Below are 25,471 nucleotides of genomic sequence, written 5' to 3' on the forward strand. Positions count from 1 at the left end.
CCGGCAGAACCCTTACATTCAGTTCTATCACCATGGTCGTTCATGAAATGAGGGATGGACATCGTTGGACCACTGTCATCGGCTCCCAGAAAGGTAAGTTTTTTTTTTAATTTTGACTGATTATTTTTCTAAATGGGTGGAAGCAAGTTCTTATCAGAAGATCGGAGAACACGAAGTGGTCAATTTCCTATGGGAAAATATGATTTATAGGTTCGGAATACCAAAAGAGATAGCATGCGACAATGGGCCACAGTTTATCGGTGCAAAAGTTACAAAGTTCCTCGAAGACTTGAAAATAAAGAGAATCACATCTTCGCCTTATCATCCGAGTGCAAACGGTCAAGAGGAGTCGACAAACAAAGTGACCATTCAAAACCTCAAGAAAAGGTTGGAAGCAGCAAAAGGCAAATGTCCTGAAGAGTTGCCCGGAGTTCTATGGGCCTACCGAACAACGGCCAAATCAAGTACAGGAGAAACTCCTTTTTTCCTTGTATACGGTGCTGAAGCCCTGATTTCGGTTAAAGTGGCAAACCCACTTTGAGATATTCTCAGACAAATGAAGAATCGAACAACGAAGCAATGCTAATCAACTTGGAACTGCTCGAGGGACGCAAGGACTTGGCGCATGTGAGAATAGCAGCTCAAAAGCAGAGGATGGAGCGATATTACAATCAAATAGCCAACTTTCATATTTTCAAAGTAGGAGACTTGGTTCTAAGGAAAGTAACATAAAATACACGGGAGCTCAACACGGAAAAGCTAGGTCCAACGTGGGAAGGTCCCTACCGGATTTCAGCTGTCACTGGGAAAGGTTCATACGAGTTGGAGAACCAGAATGGGGACAAATTGCCCAGCAACTGGAACGTGGCACACCTCAAAAGATATTATTGCTGATAAACGACGCTCAAACAGGAAGTATGTATTGCACTCTTTTTCCCTTAGTTCAGTTTTTGTCTCAATTGAGTTTTTCTGGAAAGGTTTTTAACGAGGCAGCAGCAGAAAGCATACTACGAAGATAGCAGCAATAAGACCTTTGATAGCAAGGCAAATGAACAAGCTTCCACTCGGGGACGATTAGATAATCTTTGGTTCGATAGCAAATTCTCACCGGGAAGTTAAGTTTTCTACCAAACAGAGGTTACCCGAACATTCACGGGCACAAACCGCCAGAGGACTGTTAGGTATTTTTTTGCTCGATAGCATGGATTCCTAAGGGGAAACAAGATATGTTGCCGAGTGAAGGATTACCTAGAAATTCATTGGTGGGACACTCGAAGATACAAGACTTCCAGTGTTCCAATTTGTATTCGAACACTGGGGGGGGAATGATATGAGGATACGACAACAATGACGGCCACGTCAACTGGGAACAAAAATCCGGAAACAAAATTCATCATTGGGACCGGGGACTGCGCAGCCAGCCCCGTAGAAACAAGTTGTACAAGATGGCCACAAGAAATGACAACTTCTTTTCTGCATAGCAAAATGCTTATGTAATTTATGAAAATAGAAGGAATAAAATGAAATTATTTTGCTTTTATCTTGTTTCTTGTCTGAACGATGAGCTAACTTTGTCATTTAAAAGTTAAACAAGTACTTCAAATGTTAGTGCCGTAATGAACATGAGACGTCCTTTTCAAGAGGACCGTAAACATAATAAGACCCTCTCTTATAAAATCCCTCACGTTAAAGGGTTGGTTTCAGAAGAATTAATGCCCAAAATCCAAAATGCCATCGGGGAAAAATACACCCGAAGCCGCATATGAAAAGGACGCAAAGAGCAAACTTGCACAAATATTCATAGAAACCCTCACGTTAAAGGAAAACTTGCGCAAATATTCATAAAAACCCTTACGTAAAAGGGATAAAACCAAAATGCTTCGAAGAAAAGGCATCTGAGACTACACATAGTAAAGCGCAAATTGAACAACATGCGCGGAATGCTTGAGCAAGTGTAAAAATTAAAGGCTTGCATGGATATTCAAACGAAAGTAAGACTCAAACGACACTTGAACAAAAAAATATGTCTTTATTTACAAGAACGGGCCAAAATGTTATAAGTACAAAATGGGAAAAGAAAGGAAAAGCTAGACTGCAGCGCCTCCGGAGTCAGGAGGAAGAGAAATATCCGCATTGCCGGGAAGGGTAGGTGGTTCCGCCGATGGCTTAACGCTTGCCCTAATTTGGTCTTTGGCCTCATCTCCTTCCGATCCTTCTTCAGTTTTCGAAAACTCAGAACTGGAATCAGAAGAACCTAGAGCATCAGACTGCGCCGGGAGTCCATTTTTTGCATCCAACTCAAGCTCTCGGGCCTTAGCAATTTTGGCATCAATGTCAATAATACCATCTTTGGCCTTTTCCAAGGTTTTTCTCCTCATGCTATACATGGAATAAGTTTTTCCAACAATGAGGGAAGCCGCTCGACGCTTGAGTTCTTCTTTGAGTTGAGTAACCACGGTGGAAAGGTTTTCCCGGGTGGATCTAGCAGATTTAAGGCTGACGTGGAGCTCGCGGACAGTTGAACTAAAGAGCCTATTATGCTCAATGGTTTTCCTGTACTTCTCTTCTAGCTGGCCATGTTTCACCTCCGTATCAGCAAGCTCTTCACTTTTGGAGTTCAAGGCTGCCTCCAAGTTAATCACTCTTTCAGCGGAGGTAGCCTCATGGTCGGCTGCAGCAAGAACGGCATTCTGGACTTCTGCCCATTTGGCCTTGGCCTCATCAAAATTAACCCTCAGCGGCCCAATTTCTTGGCTAAAGGTTACCACTTCTTGCTCGCTTTGCTGCAAACAAGCCTCCAAAATAACGGCCTCAGTTGCCCTGGTTTCCAGTTCCGAGAGGCGAAGAACAGTCTGGTCCCGTTCCGCCAAAAGTTGATCCCGTTCAGAAGTAAGTTCTTCCTTCTCACGAATCAACCTTTGAAGGCCCTCAGAAGCAAGAAAGTTGGCCTATAAAATAAGAAGAGGTAAAATTTAGAATACATTCCTTCAAAGTAGAAGAAATAATAGAGGAAGCAAGGAACGTACTGCTGCGGCATTATGCATAGCATTGTTCAACAAACACTCTCCCGAGAGTGTCTGAATCTTTTCCCAAACCTTTTCCGAAGCCAAAGGCTTCAGGTAATTAGCAATCTCCACTGGCAGCGATAGCAGGTTGCACCCGGTAGAGACCGAAAGAGTGATGTTCCTCCTCCTTTGTGGATCTTCAGAAGGAGTAGCATAATTTTTCCCCAAGTTCCCATGAGCTGGGGACTGTGGAAGAGGAACACCTTCTTCATGGTCAGGTGCGGCCGATGGAGATGGTGTAGCAACCGCTGGTAGAAGAGTAGACGAAGATAGAAATAATGTAGCAGCTGTTGGTGTTAGTGAAGGTGGAGATGAAGCTGATGGAGTTGAAGAGTGAGAAGCAGCTGCATCAAATGCAATGCTGGTTGTTTGATGCTCGCCAACCAAAGACGGAAAGGACCCGGTACTCAGCCCCGCAGCACCGGTTGCAGCAATTGGGGCCCGAAAACAGGAGTTGGCATATTCTACCAAATCAAATTCTCCCCGAAGTGTCGAGACATCGTCTTTAGTTGGTGTAACTATCTCAACAGGGCGAGCATCTTGTTGAGATGATAAGGATCACCGCCTTCTGTGTAAAGAAGCTCCATCATCAACACCTTCTTCAATATCATCAATCATTACGGTGTCTGCGACCGGCCCAAAAGGAGGACGAGTCATCATCGCCACTGGAGATGATCCGGGGGCATCAACCTTTGCCCTTTTATTCTTTTCCCCGGCCGCGGAGGAGCATCTTCTCTTTATTTGTTTATCTTCTGGTCGGGGACTCTGTGGAGAAGTATTTGCAGCCGAAACAGGCCCGGAGATACCTGTTCGAGTAAGTGCTTCTTGAAGCAGCTTGCATCAGCAGGATCAGCTAGAACGTCCTCCTCGGGGACAACAACAGAACCCGCAGGTACACCTAATTCCACGAACAAAGTCAGAAGGGTACAACCAAGTTCTTCATATACAAAAATGAAGGCAAGGTAAATTAGAGTTACCATGATTTTTGGCCTTCCGCCCGTATTTAAGGGCCAGTTCTTTCCACGAATAAGTTTCGGGCATTGTGACATCCAAAATCTTCTGAACCCACCGGTTCAAACCTTCCACCACTGGTGGGAGCCATCGAGATGCTGAAACATACGAAGGGTGAAAAGATGATATGGCCATAGAAGAATATCTAGTAAGAGGAATATTATACAAAGAACTTACGAGTGCGGTTCCAATCAACCGAAAAGGATGAAGCTGTTGTCGGAATAATGTCGTTGGTGGAAACTGCAACAAACCGTTCCATCCATTCACGATCGTTGTCATCATCCATGCTAGACAATAAAGCATGGTAGCCACACTTGCAAAGGTTTATCATTCCCCCGCGGAAGATTTTGGGGGAATAGAGATTCATCGCATGAGCTAAGGTTATCTCCTCCCTAGTTTCTTGGCACAAGCGTCGGAAGCAGGCGATCGTCCTCCACACTGAAGGACTTACCTGTGCCAAATATACCGGTAGCGAAGGCAAAATGCCGCAATCACGGAATCAAGCTCTCCGCTCAAAGAAAATGCACCCAAAGTAAAGGGATACGTGAAAAAGGTATGTAAAACCTTCCTTGGGAAGGGTTACTCGCTCCGATAGATCAGGAGTAATAATTTCCAACTCATTACAGCGGTAGTCCTCCTTCACAGCAGGAATACTGGAAGGACGAATTGAAGAAGGTTACCTACTAACAACCCATGTACGAGGGTTAGCAGTAGGAAATTTTAATTCAAAATCCTTCAAAGTACTAAGCCTTCTTGGGATGATGGAATCCACTGTTAGAGGAATGGAATCCTCGATTTTGTTCTTATTTTTTGTAGAACCACCATGTTTGGAGGAAGAAGCCATTGGAAAAGAAGAAGGTAAAAGAGTTTATGTTTGAAGAAAATTAGAAAAAGGATGGAAAACAGGGATGCAAATCAGAAGCTCGAGCAATTGTGAAACGCAAAGGAAAAGAAAGTTGCGTATAAGTAAAATTTTGGCGGCTAAATTCATGGCCATTATTACCTCGATAATCGGCAAAAGTTATGTTGAATCATGGGATAACGTGTGTTCGGGGCATTAAATGCGGAGAGACGTGCGTCTAATCAACCGTCAGAGACCTTCAGAGGGAATTATAGTAATTTCTGCCAAAAAGATATTTCTACCAACTTCTCAGTAATATAAAGTTATATCACTGAAAAGTAGGGGGACTATCTGTATAGGGTAAAATATGATATGACACGTGACTGACTAAAAGGAGGACACGTGGAATCCGAGATAGAATGGCTGAAGACCGAACGCAATCATTGCGCTTGTCACCGAAACGGATAACGTTCATGTGTATTAAATGCTCTGCACCCGGTAGCATTTACTAAGGAATATTCTATAGCATTAAGAGTGACGGTTCGTTAAAAAGAGTTTGACATTTACACTCAACGTTATATCTTCATCAATGACCCTCATAATTGGTATTAAAGAAGCGCATAATCCTAGGACCTTTTTTCCTAGGCATAACTATAAATAGTGAGCTCAGTTACCATTGTAAAGGACACGAATTTTCTGGCAAGAATATATACTATATTCTATACAAAGCTTTATACAATTTCACTCTCTTGCTTTCTGATCTCATCATTGTTGTGTTCGGAAACCATGTTCACGGAATCACTATCTTTGCTATTTCATCTACATTCCAAGGCTAAGTACTGTGTAGTTCTTTGATTATTATATTATTTCAGGATCAAATTAGTTCACTTGTCTAGAAACTACGTATAATTTCAACTGTACCTTTTTTCGGGTAAACAGTTTGAAAGATAACTGAGCAGGTGGAGCCGGAGAAGGAGCTGCGGGCAAGGTGGGTGAAGAAGGATTGGGTGAAAGCGGGTTATGATTAGTAGTGGGTAATATGGGCTGGGTGCGGGCAAAAGTGGGTCGAACATGCCCCTTTTACGATAAAATCCTTTGTTCATGCATATGGGCCAAAGTAATGGCCTGGTCCAAAGTACCACTCCCGCAACGAATTGGTTTCATTCAACAAAGCCTCAAAACGACCCTGAAATTCAGCCACTGTTGAAGTCTGGCGGAGCTTTGATAACCGGCCGACAGGTGACTGGACATGGCGTTTACGAAAGCAGCTGCATAATTTCTCGGTAAAACTGATCCAATCGCTGAGTTGTTTGTTCCGGTAAAGCCACATGTACCATTCCAAAGCTTCGCCATCAAGATAGAACGAGGCAATAGTGAGTTTCTCCTATTCAATAATACCATAGAAGTCGAAGTAACAATCAGCCTGAAAGACCCACGCCTCCGGCACGTCACCATGAAAACGATCGAACTCCACTGGCACCGGCTTGTGGCGAAGAGGAGAAGAACCCTTTGAAGAAGTAGTAGGAAAATCCACTGGGTCCTGCACAAAAACATCAAGTAACGGCAATTGAGTAGTGAGAGTAGCCACCTGAGTGACTAGATCATGTATCACCAACTGCTGGCTAGCCATGGCAGCACGAATATCTGCATCCGATGAAGACGATGCGAGTAGGCCATCGGAGGCTTTGAGTTTTGAGTCAACCGACATAATAGTCTCTCAATGAAAGCACCAATGAAGCAGTATTAATTCAGCACCACTAAATTGTATTGATTGATAAGGAAACTAAGTAACAATGAAAGCAAACATCAACGACTCAAATTGAAAAATAACAATAACCGGAAACTAGAACGACTGAGAAGAAGGGGATGAGAAATTAGAAGAATATTGAGATGGGAAAATAAGAAGGTTCACACCACATATTGCATGGCTATTCCTTAGTGGTACTGACTATTTAACTAACTCTCATTTCTAGCAAATTCTCAAATCACGTGTTCAGCCCTTGTCCACTACGAAATCTGTTAGCCTTGTTGGAATCTTCCTCACGCGCGTGCTTCTACGCGTAGTGTCATTTTGCCGCTCCTTGCTATCATCCCTCATGCCAACTTGATCAGCATCCTTATGAGCATTTGACTCTACCTGGTTCACAACATAACATATACTAAAACTCTAAAATTACCTATAAAACATTTGGTATCATGGTATTTTTATGATTACAAGAGCATTTCATTAAGAATAAAATAAAAAATTCATAGTTAAAGAATTTCCAATATATTTGAAACAGTTTATTATTTATTTTTTTTAGAAAGCATAGTATAAAACTAAAAAGCAACATAGAAATTAGGTTCTTTTATTGAATCTTTTGTCCTTCGTCTTAAACAAGTTTCACGTTGCAACATTTGGAGTAGCCAGGCTTGTAATGAAAATGTGTGCTTTCCCTTTCATCTTCAGTTCACCCAATTATTTTGCTTCTTCTTACGTCACTTTCACAACAATCGTTCTCTAATATGGATTCAGCGTATAACTGTCAGCATAATCTTAGGTGAGAATATCGAGGAAATGTGTGTGCGCACTCTCCAAGAAGAATTTGCCACTTGTCATACTATACCCTCTGCTCTCGCCTTCGCCAAAACGATTTTTGCTTTTGCTTCTCATTAGATCCTCCCTACTTCTTTGCATCTGGCCGCCTTTACTCTATATATATATGCCTTGGACTCATTTTTTCTCTTAGTATTTAATCTTCTTCTTTAATTTCTTGTGGCTGGTAATATATATCAACTCCAAAAGGGTTGATTCTTTTGTTAAAAAAAGAAAATGGGAAGTAATTTGACACTCACGGGGTTTCTGAAACATATTGCTGCAAAATTCCCTACCCGTCGGGCTATATCTGTTTCGGGGAAATTCGATGTAACACATGCAAGGCTTCATGAACTTATCGAACATGCCGCTTCTCAACTTGTTGCTGCTGGTGTTAAGCCCCGTGATGTCGTCGCTCTTACCTTTCCCAATACCATTGAGGTATATATATTTAAGCTTATGAACTGTAAATATGTATATAATTTAATAAACACATATTGTCAACTGGTTATAAATTAAAGTGGTTATCTTTACGTTAAATTTGATCGATATAATCAGAAATGTGTCTCTAATTGTATTAACAATTAATATTTGGAATTTTCTTGCAGTTGGTGATTATGTTTTTGGCTGTAATTCGAGTTGGAGCCACGGCAGCGCCACTAAATTCAGCATACACGTCCGAAGAATTCGAGTTCTATTTATCAGATTCCGAGTCCAAACTGTTGTTAATTGCAAAGGAAGGTAATGAGGCAGCTCAAGCAGCAGTAACGAAGCTCAATGTCCCTCAAATTGCTGTGACTCTACCCCATTCCGACTCTAATGTCTCTCTCATCCAGAGTAATCCGCTGTCAGATTCTGAATCGGTTTCTAAGATTGTTAATGAACCGTCCGATGTTGCACTTTTCCTCCATACTTCTGGCACCACGAGCAGACCAAAGGGTGTTCCCCTGACACAACACAATTTAGTATCATCAGTGAACAACATCAAATCGGTTTACAAACTCACTGAATCCGACTCTACAGTCATCGTTTTGCCACTCTTTCATGTCCATGGATTAATTGCAGGTAAATGTGACAAAATCAATCCGTTTTTTTAGTAACAAGCTATGTTGCTCGGACTCTCGGAAGATGCCGTCGGGTGCGTGTCGGATCCTCCAAAAGTAGTGTATTTTTGGAGAATCCGACACGGGTGTGGCAACATTTTTGGAGTCCGAGCAACTTAGGTAACAAGTCCAATCTGTCAAAAGTTTAAACGAGTTGAGTCAATGACCGTACGTTGATTTTACCCAATGGGTTGAACTATTGTGTCAAAAGAGATCAAGATAGTGTAACTTGACCAGTCAAAATGCAACTCTAATCTAAGAAAAAAGATCAAATTTGGAGATTGAGCATTTTGAAGAACTTAACCTCGTAAAGACATTTGATTTCACCTCTTTTTACGAAAACTAAAACAAAATAGAATGAGAGGTTGATCATGCTGAAAATGTAGGATTATGGGCGCATCTTAATCCAACTCATTTTGATCGAAGCAAACTTTGAATATGTTAGAATTATGACTTGTTTATTGATTGGACCTATTTTAACCTCCCCAAGTTTGACGCAATTAGCCTATTTGCCATATGTAATTGTAGGGTTACTGAGCTCACTTGGTGCTGGAGGATCTGTGACACTCCCTGCATCTGGGAGATTCTCTGCTTCATCTTTCTGGTCAGATATGAAAAATTACAACGCCACATGGTACACAGCTGTGCCTACTATTCACCAAATCCTATTGGATCGCCACTTGAGCAGTCCCGAATCTGCTTACCCGAAACTCCGATTCATTAGGAGTTGCAGTGCTGCTCTAGCACCATCTATACTATCTAGGCTAGAAGAAGCATTCGGTGCACCTGTTTTAGAGGCATATGCAATGACAGAGGCCACACATTTAATGTGTTCAAATCCATTACCTGAAAATGGCCCACACTTGCCAGGGTCAGTAGGAAAACCTGTGGGTCAAGAAATGGCAATATTGGATGAGAATGGTGTGGTACAAGGGCCTGATTCAAAGGGAGAGATTTGCATTAGGGGTCCAAATGTTACTAAAGGGTACAAGAATAATCCTGAGGCTAATAAATCTGCTTTCCAGTTTGGTTGGTTTCATACTGGAGATGTTGGATACTTGGACTCTGATGGATATTTGCATTTGGTTGGAAGGATCAAGGAATTGATCAACCGTGGAGGTATGTTATTTATACTTTGTAATAAATTCTTTTTCGTAATCAATGATTCAGTGTGATTTTGATCTTCTATTGAAGAGCTTAACTTGAATGCATGATGATTGTCTTGGTGTTTAATGACTAGTATTGGTCAAGGCTGAAAATGCTTTCTTGGATTTGTTTCTTTTTTACTACTAAAAAAAAAAGCACTATATTCTTTACGTGAGTTAAAATAGTCATTTTTGGCCATGAATTTTCCAAATATATTTTAAAAAATATTATCCATAAAACAAAGTGTTAGAATGAACTAGATTCAAATAGAGCGGAATAGATGATTGTAGAAAGTTGATTAATTGATCGATTTAATTGTAGAAAGTACATAGAGAAATTAAATGCATCGACGTTCTTTCTTGAACTTGTCATTGTTTTTGGGAGGATATTCTAGTACATTTGTATGGAAATATTAGTAGTAGTATTTTATTGACTATTTTTACTTCCAAGTTTATGATTAAGTCGGCATCAAACTTGCTTGCACCTCCCTTTTACTACTAGGCAGGATGTAACAGCTTACTAGAGCCTTTCTCCATTGTAATTTTCGTAATTTGTCCAATTTTAGGCTCATGATATTGACCTCTAATCTTTCAACCATTCGATAATGTCCTTTTCCTAAAGCCAGACATAAGTTTTTCCATTAGCCTGTCTTGTAACACTATTTACTCTAAGTATATCTTAAGGGATCTCAGCAGAACAATATAAAAAAAGAATTTAGGAAAATGCTTAAAGAATTAAACTCACCAACCAAATGCCGAAAAATATCTTACAGCTAATCTAATGGAACAGTTGGTTTCTGGAAGAAGAGTTAGTCTTAAGCTGATGAATCTTGGGACTGGTATAAATTTGACAAGTCCAATGTATTAAAATCTCTGGACCACCTCATGAGCTGGTGTAATTTTCCATTTTACAATTTCAGGGGAAAAAATATCACCTATAGAAGTGGATGCGGTCCTTGTTTCTCATCCTGATATTGCTCAGGCTGTTGCTTTCGGGGTTCCTGATGACAAATATGGTGAAGAGGTAAGAAACTGACCCCAATTCTGTCTCATTGCATAAATGAAGGGACTTCTTTGTTTGTTTCAATCTATATATGCATTTCACGAACGAGCGATGTGGACTTTTTATTTTCTGTTAGACGTCTTCTCGTGTGGGGTTGATATTTACTAGTGTCTCATTTAGTTGAATTCATTTTCACAGATAAACTGCGCAGTTATTCCACGAGAAGGGTCAAAGATAGATGAAGCAGACGTCGCGGGATTCTGCAAGAAAAATCTGGCAGCCTTTAAGGTCCCAAAAAAGGTGTTTATGACCGATTCTCTTCCAAAAACTGCAACTGGTAAAATTCAACGAAGACTTGTCGCGGAGCACTTTCTTGCACAGATCTCAACTGCAAAAGTGCCCAAGTTTGGAGCTTAAAAATATACTTGGGTCTCTACAATTGCTTAAGCAGATTAACGGTATTAGTAATAACTCAAATACTCATTCTTTTTGCTGGTAGCGACTTGATACGAGAAACCAAGAATTAGACCTAAAAAACACCCAGAATCACAATTAGACATTAGTGCCTCTGGATTTTAGTTGTGGCACAACTAAGTTTGTCTACCTACTAAAAAGATTGTCTTTTTCTTTTCAGGTTACTAAAAAGACTAGTATTTTGGGGGCGTTATGTTTCAATAGTAGGTTATTATTTTTGGTAAAATTATTAAAAGTTCTTTTCTCTGTAGAAGTGGCTATTAAACACAGATATTTTTACAATGAATTGGTTCTGGTCTTTTTACTCGATTGTGCAATTTCACTCCATTTTTCCCTTTATATTCTATTCTTTGGTATGCCGTCCAACGACACAACCTATCGAGATTCGAGACTCCAGTTTCTAAGAATAATTGGTTTTGTTGTCTTATCAGTAATTCTTCGCTGCCTCCTTAAGCAGCAATCCCATGATATTTGAGTACAAAGTTGCATTGGCAGACTCGAATGGAGATGACTAGCCACCACAGAAATGTATATGCTTTAACTAATAGAAGAATGGGTTACACTAACACAGCTTTATACAATTCAGCTTTTCTAAGCAAGTGTAGGTACAGTAGACAGTAACAACCTTCTAGCTAATATAACCAGCTTTCCCAAGCAAGTATACCCAACAATTAGTGGAGCAACAATAAAATGATGGGCTTGTCAAATACACATCCCAACAGAACTCAACTTGCATTTTAGCACTTTTAATTTGATTAACAAGATAATGGACACTAATCAGTCAAAATTAAAGCACAAAACATATATTGCTTAAGAAACAAGCCATCTTCCCCTTCCAAGATATTTCAAATCAAGGACCTAAACATGTTTTCCATAAGATTTCACTATACTAATAGGTATATAAAGCAGTACCGACTACAATGCAAAGGAATCAGTAATTCTGCCACCACAGTGGCCAAACAGCATAGCACTCCAATATCCCAAACAAAAATAGAAAACTCGGCAGCCATTACTACATAACTGCACAGAATATACTTCACAGCTCGAGTTCCTTAAGCTTCTTGATGTTCTTCCTCCTCATCTTCATAATCATAACCTTCCTCCTCAGTTGTTGCGTCTTGATATTGCTGGTACTCAGAAACTAAATCATTCATGTTGCTTTCAGCCTCAGTAAACTCCATTTCATCCATCCCTTCTCCGGTGTACCAATGCAAGAAAGCCTTTCTGCGGAACATAGCTGTGAACTGCTCACTAACCCTGCGGAACATCTCCTGAATTGAGGTGGAATTACCAATGAAAGTTGAGGCCATCTTCAGACCAGTTGGAGGAATGTCACATACTGTTGACTTTACGTTGTTAGGGATCCACTCCACAAAATAGGAAGAGTTCTTGTTCTGCACATTAATCATCTGTTCATCAACTTCCTTGGTGCTCATTTTTCCACGGAACATAGCTGAAGCAGTCAAATATCGACCATGACGAGGATCAGCAGCGCACATCATATTTTTTGCATCCCACATCTGCTGTGTTAGCTCTGGAACAGTCAAGGCTCGATATTGCTGCGACCCACGAGATGTGAGTGGAGCAAATCCAACCATGAAGAAATGCAACCGGGGGAATGGGATGAGGTTAACAGCAAGCTTGCGGAGATCAGAGTTGAGTTGACCAGGGAAGCGGAGACAGCAAGTTACACCACTCATGGTGGCAGAAATCAAATGGTTTAGGTCTCCAACTGAGGCAAACATCATCCATCAGTAAATAAATCAACAAAATCCACTGTATGAAGTATATTAATAACAATGGTACATGCAGTAGAATTCATGCACCAAATTAGAGGGGGCGAGTACAATTTTAAAATGAAAGAAAGGGAAAAGATGGCAAGCACTAATATGTAGTGATCATAAAACCAGAATCGTACACAATCAAAAAACTTTTGCACATAATATTGACTGAAAAGGATAGTAAAGAATCTAAATGCAATTAGATAACCAACTGAAAATGATACTTCAAATCAACTTTCCGCTAAAATGAGAAATTTAGAAACATAAAACATGCACAGCACATACATAAATGAATGGCACCCTATCCTTCCCAGCTCATCTCAAATTTAATGGAGTATTCTAAGTCAAAATAGATGATACCCAAGGTGCATGAAATTTATGAAAATATAGCACACAAGTTTCAGATTGCATTAGAAAAAGAACAGCTAACTTTAAAAGGGGTAACTTACAGCTCGGTGTAGTAAGTTTGAGAGTGCGGAAGCAAATGTCATAAAGAGCTTCATTATCCAACACCATACACTCATCAGCATTCTCAACAAGCTGGTGAACAGAGAGAGTAGCATTATAGGGCTCAACAACTGTGTCTGAAACCTTGGGGGAAGGGAAAACAGAGAAGGTAAGCATCATTCTATCTGGGTACTCCTCCCTGATCTTTGAAATAAGGAGAGTTCCCATTCCTGACCCAGTTCCACCTCCCAAAGAGTGACAAACCTGGAAACCTGAAATCAAACACAAAGTTCTTATTCATTTGTTTAACATATCAGATTACTTATTAGTGGACAAGGTATTTTACTTCGAGCACAAAATGCATTCACAAGATGTAAGCTAAAGGTAGCCAGCCCAATCTTTTATTCATTTTAAAGGTCTAAAAACCCCAATCTATTTTAGATCAAAGACTCATGCAAGCAGGGTCTGAATCTACAAAATCCAAAGCGCATTCCCATTACATAGTCATAGACCTTCTTCATTTGACTTAGTTCTGGACCAAAAATAAGGCATTTACCAAGCAAAGAGATTTCAAGCCATTGCAGCAACCATCACATAGCCATTAAGAGAATAGTTGAGTTGCTCAAAACAAGCTAAATAATATAAATAACAAAATAAGAACAGATACGTCCTGAATTACAGTGTTAAGTAACATATCACTCAATTATTCTCCATAACTAGCGACTTAGCCAAAATAGACACAAATTTTCTTACCACGATGAAAGACGTTTTTCAGTAAAAATTGAAATACAAACACATTGAAACTTCATATGCGCTAATATATAAGAAACCTAAGTTAGATCAAAGCACTCATTCAAACAGGTACCGCATCTTTTATAATCAAAATACACTCCAAAGGATGCACAATAAAAAATCTATTTTAAATTGCGAAAAATAAATAATCATAACAAAAAACATCAGAATGACAGTGGTAAGTAACATATCACTTGATTATTTGTCATAATAACCAGCGGTTTCTCCAAATAAATACTACACATTCCTAATCAATCAATTAAAGAGATTAAATTAGTAAAATCGGAATTAAAACGCTTAATAGACAACTAAATAGTGAAATAGAGGAGAAATATGAATTACCTTGTAAACAGTCACAGTTTTCAGCCTCCTTCCTCACAACATCGAGAACCGAATCAATAAGCTCGGCTCCCTCAGTGTAGTGACCCTTGGCCCAGTTATTACCAGCACCAGACTGTCCAAAAACAAAGTTATCGGGCCGGAAAATCTGACCATAAGGCCCAGATCTGACACTATCCATAGTTCCAGGCTCCAAATCCATGAGGACGGCGCGTGGAACAAACCTTCCACAACTCGCTTCGTTATAGTAAACGTTCAACCGCTCGAGTTGAAGATCATTGTCTCCTGCATACCGTCCGGTGGAATCAATGCCGTGTTCGGCACAGATAACTTCCCAAAACTTGGCTCCGATTTGGTTCCCGCATTGGCCTCCTTGAATGTGCAAAATCTCACGCATTTTTGCTGATGAAATTTGAAGTGATTTGGATTTTTCTGTGTGTTTTTGTAGGAGAGAGGACAGTGAGGGTTTTAGTGGTGTAGTGGGAAATGCAGCAGAGAAGAGGGAAAGTTTATATATGGGAGAGTCGCGAGTAAACGGGAGCTTTTTCGCCGTTAACTGTAACGGTGGGGGAAACGTTTCGTTTTTGTGGGAAACTTTGAATTTTGAAATGTATCGAAAATTTTGCTGTGCGTTGGGATATCGTAATAATTACCGTACGTGTATAGTTGGTTCTACTACATAGCAGTAATTTGAATGTGAAAGGAGGAGACATTTTGCTATTTTTGGAACTATACAGTTTTTATTTACCATGATTCTTTCATAAATGTTTTGATTTTTGTAATTCTACATAAATTGTAGAGTAGTAATTCTTATTATTTTTGTCTATTTTCTAAATATTAGTATAATTTTATTTTTGTTTAAAAATTAAAAAACTGATATGTAGATTGAGATGTAAATTAGAAAATATTGTAATTCTAAATCTCATATAAACAATTGAGTACTCTACAACATAGTAACTAACTGTATAGTGTATATTATTTGGATAGATCATAGAAGGCAAACTCTTAATTGTCCACCATCCAGGTATTAAAAAAAAAAACAAATGATCTTCTCACCGAATGGGTCTAACATGTGTTTTGCATACGAATTACTTTTACTTAATCATAATTATACTAGAGTATGTATTTTCACTCTAATTTCTGACTCTTATAATTAAATTACTTTATATTTATAAAGTGTGGACAAATACTTTTCCAAAATCGGATATTTCAGAATTGCCATATTCTAATCAATGGTGAGTGAGTGTGGCCCTGTAACGGCGTTTAGCAACTGATATACATATATACGAAACGTGATTTTCACTCTTAACAACTGGAAAATGAAAAGGACATGTCAGGATAATCCATGTTGCTTGTCGCTTGTTGCGCTGCCACTGTCATCAGTATAGAGAAATAGAAAGATGCCAAGGATTAATCAAGTGACAAGTAGACCCATTAATCATTGAGCATTTGCCATGAAGCAACGATTCTCTATCCATTGCTAACTTCTTATTCAAGCAAAATGGCTGACTTCTCTCGTTTACATATACACAACAACACTTTACACTTTTTAAATTAATTGTCGTACAGTCGCGACCCAATTTCACTTATAATTCGTGATGGCGCCCAACATCGTAGGTAGATAAGTCATCTAGTGATTTAAATATGTATTCATTTCTTTGAAAATTATCCGAGTAATAAAACTTTTCGTACTTGCAAAAATTAAGAAAATATGAAAGATCTGATAAATTAAAATCCAAGAAAAATAATTAAATCCAAAATTCTATTAATGTGTGTGTCAAGACCTGGTGTCACAAGTGTATGAACATCTAGTAGATTATATAAAAATTCTAAATACTGTCTGATATAAAATAGACAGAATACAAATACAAGAAGAGGCACTAGTTGTTGCAGAACGGCTCAGAAAGGAGTTCACCACTAAACCTTGGGACAGTGTGGGTACACGCCGGTAGGTCCACCTATAGCACATGTCTCAGGTCCTGCACAAAAAGTGCAGCAAGCATAGCATGAGTACATAAACAACATGTACTCAGTAAGTATCAAGTCTAATCTCGAAGAAGAAGTGACGAGAGGACGACTTTGACACTCACTATGAGTCAATAATATTAAAAATAAAAACATTTAATTAAACATGATTTATATGAACAACAATAATTTCCTTAACAAGCAGAATTAATTATTCTCAAATTTCAATAATTTCCAATTTATCAATTTGCTTCACAAGCTATAATAAAATATGAAGGTATCGTGTAATTATTATTATTAGGCATGATTCCTGCCGAGGTCATTCGGCCCGATCTAGAGTGTCGTGTACACTGCCGAGGGACGTGCGGCACGATCCATAGATCTATCTATACTGCCGAGGCGTTCGGACCGCTCCACAAAAAAGGAGGACATTTTCTTATGAACCTCCTAAATGATAAGTTATAGTAAGGCTAACACATAAGGATGTACAATTTCTATTAGCAATTAAATAATTTGCACAAAATTCAAGTATGCGAATTTTCGGTCTTTTACTATTTCCTCCAACGATTCACAATATAATTCCAGTATTTTAATTAAATAAAGAATACGATTATCACAAGTAATTTATGATTTGAGTCCTAAACTACCCAGACATGGCATAATTAGTAGCTACGCACGGACTCTCGTCACCCCATACGTACGTAGTCCCCACAATTAGCAATAATTATTAATTTAAATCACCTATGGTGTAAATTCTGTCTTACAAGGTTAGACAAGAGACTTACCTTGTCTCAAAGCCCACTTCCCGATCACAATATCGCGTAAAAATCTCAATTTGATGCCGAAACTATCCAAAAGTTATACAAAAAAATTAATACACGCTCAATAATTCGAAATTAGACTATTATATAAATTACCCGACCTAAAATGGTAAAATTCTTAAAATTTACCCCCGGCCCACGTTCTCGGATTACGAAAATATTCTGAGAAAATCATTACCCATAATCTCAAGAACTCAAATATACAATTTTCATCTCATTCCATAACCATTTTCGTGGTTAAAATCTCATTTTTATACAAATCTAGGTTTTTCCTCTAAACCCTTGATTTTCACAATTTATAAGTTATAATCTACCCATAATCTATGTATATAACTCAAAGTGTGTAGAGCTAACTTACCTTCAAGTTGCTAGTTGAAATCCCCTCTCAAAGAGCTCCAAAATCGTCCAAGAATGGAGAAAATGGGCTCAAAAATGGCTAAGCCTCAATTTTAATACATTCTGCCAAATAGCATTTTCGCATATGCGGAGGGCTAGCCGCACCTGCGGACAAAGCCTCGCAGGTGCGAGATTTTTCCCTCTTGGCCTGGCTCTGCACCTGCGGACAAAGGGTCGCTTCTCCGCAACCGCATCAGCGCCCCGAGACCTCACACCTACGAAATGTTCCGCTTCTGTGCCAAGCTTCGCACCTGCGCGCTCGCAGGTACGCCAAAAATCTCGCTTCTGCGATCCCTAGGCGTGCCTGGCTTGTCCGTTTCTGCGGCTCGTGGCTCACTTCTGCGAGCTCGCACCTGTGGCCGGCCAAGCGCAGGTGCGGTTGCAGCAGAAGCTGGAAGTTTCAACTGCTGCTCCAAAGTCCAAAATTGATCTGAGCCTCGTCCGGTTAACACCCGAGGCCCCCGGGGTACCGCTCGAACAGACCAACAAGTTTGAAATCATAAAACGGACTCATTCAAACCTTCGAAACATGCAAAACAACATCAAAACTAAGAATCATACCCCAAACCAAATTGATTCAACTTAGAAATTTCAAATTCTCCGAACATACTCCGAACGCGCCGAAACATACTTAAACTAATCGGAATGACACCAAATTTTGCGTGCAAGTCTTAAATTATCATATGGAGCTATTCCGAGGCTCGAAATTCTAAACGGACCTCAATTTCTCCAAAACCTACTCCAAACCAAATTTTAAGAACCTTAAACCTTTAAATAGTTGATTTATTTTCACTATTAAGCGCTGAAACGCTCCCGGTTCCGGGATTGTTTTCTCAAAATTTTGACCGAAGTCAAACTTGGACTTTTAAAGCCAAACTAAGGAACCAAGTGTTCCGATTTCAACCCGAACACTTCCAAATCCCGAACCAACTATCCCCGCAAGTCATAAATTAGTAAAAGTACATACGGAAAGTTTTATTTAGGGAAACGGGGTTCTAAAAATTAAAATGACCGTTTGGGTCGTTACATTCTCCACCTCTTAAACAAACGTTTGTCCTCGAACAGGTTTAGAATTATACCTGGAGTGCTGAATAAGTGTGGATATCTGCTCCTCATGTCTTTCTCGGCCTCCCAAGTCGCTTCCTCGACTGGTTGGCCCCTCCACTGAACTTTAACCACAGTAACCTTCTTGGACCTCAACTGACGAACCTGCCTATCAACAATGGCAACTGGCTCCTCTTCATAACCCAAGCTCTTATCTAGATGAACTGTGCTTAAGTCTAACACATGTGATAGGTCGGCATAATACTTTCGAAGCATAGATACATGAAAAATTGGATGAACTCCCGATAGACTAGGAGGCAAGGTGTAACTACCCGGCCGGTCGTTTTGAGAGTAATAGCCCCGATCCCCTATTTAACTGCTTTCCCCATATCTATTTCTGCTATTGTGACTTGCCGGGATGATTGGTTTTGAGTTTCGGAATATTTTGGGACACTTAGTCCCTAAATGAGAGCTTAAGACTTAGGATTTGGACCGTAGTTAAAACTATGTGAAGATGACTCCGGAATGAAATTCTGTCTGTTCCGTTAGCTCCGTTAGGTGATTTTGGGTTTAGGGGCGTGTCCGGATTGTGTTTTGCAGGTCCGTAGCTCATTTAGGCTTGAAATAGCGAAAGTCAAATTTTTGGAGTTTTGGGCCGGTAGTGGAAATTTTGATATCGGGGCCGGAATATGATTCTGAAAGTTGGAATAGGTCCGTAATATCGAATATGACTTGCGTACAAAATTTGGGGTCAGTCAGACGTGGTTTGATAGGTTTCGGTATCGGTTGTAGAATTTTGAAGTTTCAAGTTCTTTAAGTTTGAATTGGAAGGTGATTCGTGATTTTAGCATTTTTTTTATGTGATTTGAGAGCTCGATTAAGTTCGTATGGTGTTTTAGGACTTGTTGGTATATTTAGTTGAGGTCCCGGGGCCTCGGGTGAGTTTCGAATGCTTAACGGATCACTTTTGGACTTTGGAAGATAGCATATTTCTGGTGTTCTATTGCAGGCATTTTCTTCATCGCGTTCGCGAGGGAGTCCTCGCGTTCGCGTAAGGTATCTGGGAAGGGAAGCTGAATTACTCTTCGCTTCCATGATGTCGCTCTCGCGTTCGCGAAGGTGTGGAATCTCGAAGCTACACGTTCACGACATGGACCTCGCATTCACGAAGAAGAACTGGAGGCAGACGAGATTTCGTGCTTCGCATTCGCGATGGAGATGCCGCATTCGCAAAGGGTTAAGCTGAGTGGTCTTCGCGTTCGCGATGGAGAATTTTGGGCCGAAGTAAATTGTACTTCGCGAACGCGAGGGTGTGGCCGCGTTCGCGAAGAAGGACGCGTCTGAGCAGTATTAAAGTTCCAAAAACGGAGGTTATGCCATTTTTATCAAAAACTTAAGTTGGAAACTCGGATTTTGGATGAGGGATTGAGGGATTTTCAGAGATATCGATTGGGTAACGATTCTTAACTCCTTTATGGTTATATTCCACTAATCTATGCTTGAATTCATCGTTAAATTTCGGATTTGGGGTGAAAAATTGAGAAAACTTCTTAGGCCGAATTTTGGGATTTTGATCGAGATTTTGGTATCGGATTTGAGCAATTTTGGTACGAGTAAACTCGTGAGTGAATGAGTGTTCGTATTTTGTGACTTTTACCCGATTCCGAGACGTGGGCCCCACGAGCGATTTTTGAGTTAATTTTGAAATTTTTGTTAAAATGTTGATTTCATTAATTAGATGAGTCTATTATGGTTGTATTATGATATATAATTGCTTTTGGCTAGATTTGGGCCATTCAGAGCCAGATATTCGTGGGAAAGGCATTGTGACCGATTGATTGAGCTTGGTTCGAGGTAAGTGGCTTGCCTAACCTTGTGTTGGGGACTTTCCCCTTAGGATGTCTTGATATTATTTGGTGTGTGGGCGCCGTATACATGAGGTGACGAGTACGTACACAGGCTGTTATTGCAAAAATCATGTTTATCCTTTTTAAATCATAAATTGCTTCTCTTATTAAATTGCACTAATATGCTTAATTATTTAGTTTAGACTAGAAAAATATGCTTACGTGTTTTAACTGCCTATTTGACATTCTGTGCGCCATGCTTAGTTAAATTCCTATTTTCCTTGCTGTGTCCTACTCGAGGTGCTATTACCGGCCAGTCCAGCAGGCCAGGTCCGAGTCAGTCTCAGCCATCGTGCCCTTCGAGAGGTTGTTTTGAGTGTGGTGACACTCATCACCTGGTTAGAGATTGCCCCAGAGCTGGGAGGGGTGCACCTCCACAGACTTATCAGCCTCCACATGTTCCACCAGGTCCTCCGGCCATTCTTCCAGCACCAGCTGCCACCCCACCTCCTCAGCCAGCTCGAGGTGGAGGTCGCCCTAAAGGGGGAGCCCAGGCCAGGTACTATGCCCTTCCAGCCCGTTAAAAGGCCGTTGCTTCAGATTCAGTCATCACAGGTATCGTCCCTATTTGTCATAGGGATGCATCAGTATTATTTGACCCAGGATCTACGTATTCATATGTGTCTTCTTATTTTGCTCCACATTTGGGGATATATCGGGATTCTTTGAGTTCCCCTGTTTTATGTATCTACTCTTGTGGGAGATTCTCTCGTTGTGGATCGCATATATCAGTCGTGTTTGATTGCTCTTAGTAGTTTTGAGACCAGAGTCGATTTGTTATTACTCAGTATGGTAGATTTTGATGTTATCTTGGGCATGGACTGGTTATTGCCCCATTATGCTATTCTTGATTGCCATGCTAAGACCGTGACGCTGGCTATGCCAGGTTTTCCGAGATTAGAGTGGAGAGGTACCTTAGGGTATACTCCCCGCTGGGTCGTTTCATTCCTTAAGGCTCAGGAATGGTTGAGAAGGGGTGTGAGGCATATTTGCCCTATGTGAGGGATGTCAGTGTTGATACCCCTACAGTTGAGTCAGTCCTAGTAGTGAGGGACTTCCCTGATGTGTTTCCAGCTGATCTTCCAGGTATGCCGCCCGATAGAGATATTAATTTCGGCATTGATTTGTTGCCGGTCACTCAGCCCATTTCTATTCCTCCCTACCGTATGGCTCCTCCTGAGTTGAAGGAGTTGAAGGAGCAGTTGCAGGGGTTGCTTAATAAGGGCTTCATCAGGCCAGTGTATCACCTTAGGGTGCTCTGGTCTTATTTGTAAAGAAGAAGGATGGTTCTATGCGTATGTGTATTGATTATCGGCAGTTGAACAAGGTTACAGTGAAGAACATATATCCTTTGCCTCGCATTGATGATTTATTTGATCAGTTACAGGGTGCCAGGGTGTTTTCCAAGATTGACTTGCGTTCTGGCTATCATCAGTTGAAGATTCGGGAGCCGGATATCCTGAAGACTGCTTTCAGGACCAGATATGGTAACTATGAGTTTCTTATCATGTCATTTGGGCTGACCAATTCCCCAGCAACCTTTATGCATTTGATGCACAGTGTATTCCGGACTTATCTTGATTCCTTCGTCATTGTGTTTATTGACGACATCCTGGTATATTCCCGGTCTCGGGAAGATAATGAGCAGCACCTGAGGACCGTACTTCAGACTTTGAGGGAGAAGAAATTGTATGAAAAATTTTCTAAGTGTGAATTCTGGCTTGATTCAGTGGCATTCTTGGGCCACATAGTGTCTTGTGATGGGATCAAGGTAGATCCTAAGAAGGTGGAGGCAGTGCAGAGTTGGGCCAGACCGTCATCAACTATGGAGATCCGCAATTTCCTTGGTTTGGCAGGGTATTACCGTCGCTTTGTGGGGGGATTTTCATCCATTGCATCACCTATGACCAGGTTGACCCAGAAGGGTGCTCCGTTCAGGTGGACCGAGGAGTGTGAGGAGGGCTTTTAGAAGCTCAAGATAGCTTTGACTACAGCCCCAGTATTAGAATTGCCTACAGGTTCGGGGTCCTACACTATCTATTGTGATGCCTCGAGGATTGGCCTTGGAGCGGTATTAATGCAGGACGGTAGGGTGATTGCCTACTCGTCTAGACAGTTGAAGGTGCATGAGAAGAATTATCCGGTTCATGATCTCGAGTTAGCAGTTATTGTTCACGGCTTGAAGATCTGGCATCATTATTTGTACGGGGTTCCCTGTGAGATTTACACTGACCACCGGAGTTTAAAGTACTTGTCCAGGCAGAAGGACCTTAATTTGCGTCAGTGGAGGTGGTTAGAGCTACTTAAAGACTATGATATCACTATATTGTACCACCCGGGGAAGGCCAATGTAGTGGTCGACGCCTTGAGTCGCCGGGTAGAGGGTTTGGGGAGTTTGGAATGTCTTTCGGCAGCTGAGAGGCCCTTAGCCTTGGATGTTCAGGCCTTAGCCAGCCAGTTGGTGAGATTGGATATTTCAGAGCCTAGCCGGGTATTAGCTTGTGTGGTTGCTCGGTATTCTCTTTATGACCGTATTAGGGAGCGCCAGTATGATGATCCTCATTTTCTAGTTCTTCAGGACAGGGTTCGGCGAGGTGATGCCATAGATGTGACTATTAGTGATGACGGTGTGATGAGGATGTAGGGCCAGATCTGTGTGCCCAATGTAGATGGGCTTCGGGAGTTCATTCTCGTGGAGGCCCACAGCTCGCGATACTCTATTCATCCCGGTGCTGCGAAGATGTACTAGGATTTGAGACAGCACTACTGGTGGAGGAGGATGAAGAAGGATATAGTTGGGTTTGTGGCCAAGTGTCTCAACTGTCAGCAAGTTAAATATGAGCATCAGAGACCAGGTGAGTTACTTCAGAGGTTAGAGATCCCAAAATGGAAGTGGGAGCGGATCACCATGGACTTTGTGGTTGGACATCCTCGGACTTTGAGAAAGTTCGATGCTATTTGGGTGATCGTGGATCGGCTGACCAAAACAGCTCATTTTATTCCAGTGTTGACCACTTATTCTTCTGAGAGGTTGGCTGAGATTTATATCAGAGAGATTGTCCGCCTTCAAGGTATTCCAGTATCCATCATTTCAGATAGAGGTACACAGTTCATATCACGGTTTTGGAGAACCGTACAACAGGAGTTGGGTGCTAGGGTGGAGTTGAGCACAACCTTTCACCCTCAGACGGACGGGCAGTCCGAGCGCACGATTCAGATTCTTGAGGATATGCTCTGTGCCTGTGTGATGGAGTTCAGAGAGTCATGGGACCAATACTTGCCACTTACAGAGTTCGCGTACAATAATAGTTACCAGTCCAGCATTCAGATGGCACCGTATGAGGCTTTGTATGGTAGGCGGTGCCGGTCCCTAGTGGGATGGTTTGAGCCGGGCGAGGCCCGATTGTTGGGAACAGATTTGGTCCAGGATGCCCTGGATAAGGTGAAGGTGATTCAGGAGAGACTTCGCACAGCCTAGTCCAGGCAGAAGAGTAATGCAAACCGTAAGGTTCGTGATTTGGCATTTATGGTTGGTGAACGGGTCTTGCTTTGGGTATCGCCTATGAAGGGTGTCATGAGGTTCGGGAAGAAGGGCAAGCTGAGCCCGAGGTTCATTGGTCCTTTTGAGATATTACGGCAAGTTGGGGAGGTTGCTTATGAGCTTGCCTTGCCTCCCAGCCTAGCAGGAGTTCACCCGGTATTCCACGTGTCTATGCTCCGGAAGTATCACGGTGATCCGACTCATGTATTGAATTTCAGCTAAGTCTAGTTGGACAAAGATCTATCTTATGTTGAGGAGCCAGTAGCCATTTTGGACAGGCAGGTCAGAAAGCTCAGGTTAAAGAATATTGCTTCAGTAAAGGTCCAGTGGAGGGGTCAGCCGGTCGAGGAGGCGATTTGGGAGACCGAGCAGGATATGCACAGCCAGTACCCTCATCTTTTCACAGTTTCAGGTATGTCTTTATACTCGTTCGAGGACGAATAATTATTTTAAGAGGGGGAGGATGTAATGACCAGGACGGTCGTTTTGATAGTAATAGCCCCGATCCCCTATTTAACAGCTTTCCCCATATCTATTTCTGCTATTAAGACTTGCCGGGATGATTGGTTTTGTGTTTCGGAGTATTTTGGGACACTTAGTCCCTAAATGAGAGCTTAAGCCTTAGGATTTGGACTGTCATCGGAACTGTGTGAAGACGACTCCGGAATGGAATTCTGTCGGTTTCGTTAGCCCCGTTAGGTGATTTTGGGTTTAAGGGCATGTCCGGATTGTGTTTTGGAGGTCCGTAACTCATTTAGGCTTGAAATGGCGAAAGTCAAATTTTTGGAGTTTTGGGCCGGTAGTGGAAATTTTGATATCAGGGTCGGAATCCGATTCCGGAAGTTGGAATAGGTCCGTAATATCGAATATGACTTACGTGCAAAATTTGGGGTCAATCGGACGTGGTTTGATAGGTTTTGGCATCAGTTGTAGAATTTTGAAGTTTCAAGTTCTTTAAATTTGAATTGGAAGGTGATTCGTGATTTTAGCATTTTTTTGATGTGATTTGGGAGCTCGACTAAGTTCGTATGGTATTTTAGGACTTGTTGGTATGTTTGGTTGAGGTCCCGGGGGGCCTCGGGTGAGTTTCGGATGCTTAACGGATCACTTTTGGACTTTGGAAGATAGCAGATTTCTGGTGTTCTGTTGCAGGCATTTTCTTCATCGCGTTCGCGAGGGAGTCCTCGCGTTCGCGTAAGGTATCTGGGAAGGGCAGCTGAA

The 25,471-nt window shown here is 41.2% G+C and overlaps 3 protein-coding genes across 3 annotated transcripts; 2 read left to right on the forward strand and 1 right to left on the reverse strand.

The window, feature by feature from the left end:
* Nucleotides 1–32: 32 nt before the first annotated feature.
* Nucleotides 33–541, forward strand: LOC138892719 (uncharacterized). The gene is made up of 2 exons (XM_070176455.1): nucleotides 33–93; nucleotides 144–541. Exons 1-2 carry the CDS (start codon nucleotides 33–35, stop codon nucleotides 539–541), a joined length of 459 nt encoding a protein of 152 aa, XP_070032556.1.
* Nucleotides 542–7,500: 6,959 nt separating this feature from the next.
* LOC104092545 (probable CoA ligase CCL9) lies at nucleotides 7,501–11,521 on the forward strand. Its single transcript, XM_009598167.4, has 6 exons — nucleotides 7,501–7,933; nucleotides 8,101–8,557; nucleotides 9,124–9,714; nucleotides 10,661–10,764; nucleotides 10,942–11,201; nucleotides 11,378–11,521. Exons 1-5 carry the CDS (start codon nucleotides 7,730–7,732, stop codon nucleotides 11,158–11,160), a joined length of 1,575 nt encoding a protein of 524 aa, XP_009596462.1. The 5' UTR covers nucleotides 7,501–7,729; the 3' UTR covers nucleotides 11,161–11,201; nucleotides 11,378–11,521.
* Nucleotides 11,522–11,998: 477 nt separating this feature from the next.
* On the reverse strand, nucleotides 11,999–15,066 carry LOC104092546 (tubulin beta-1 chain). The gene is made up of 3 exons (XM_009598168.4): nucleotides 14,580–15,066; nucleotides 13,448–13,717; nucleotides 11,999–12,949 (listed from the first exon to the last, which is right to left on the reverse strand). The coding sequence occupies exons 1-3, from the start codon at nucleotides 14,971–14,973 to the stop codon at nucleotides 12,270–12,272; spliced, it is 1,344 nt and encodes a 447-aa protein (XP_009596463.1). The 5' UTR covers nucleotides 14,974–15,066; the 3' UTR covers nucleotides 11,999–12,269.
* Between the last annotated feature and the right edge of the window lie 10,405 nt (nucleotides 15,067–25,471).

This window comes from Nicotiana tomentosiformis, chromosome 5 (genome assembly GCF_000390325.3).
Source record: "Nicotiana tomentosiformis chromosome 5, ASM39032v3, whole genome shotgun sequence".
Taxonomy (NCBI): Eukaryota; Viridiplantae; Streptophyta; class Magnoliopsida; order Solanales; family Solanaceae; genus Nicotiana; species Nicotiana tomentosiformis.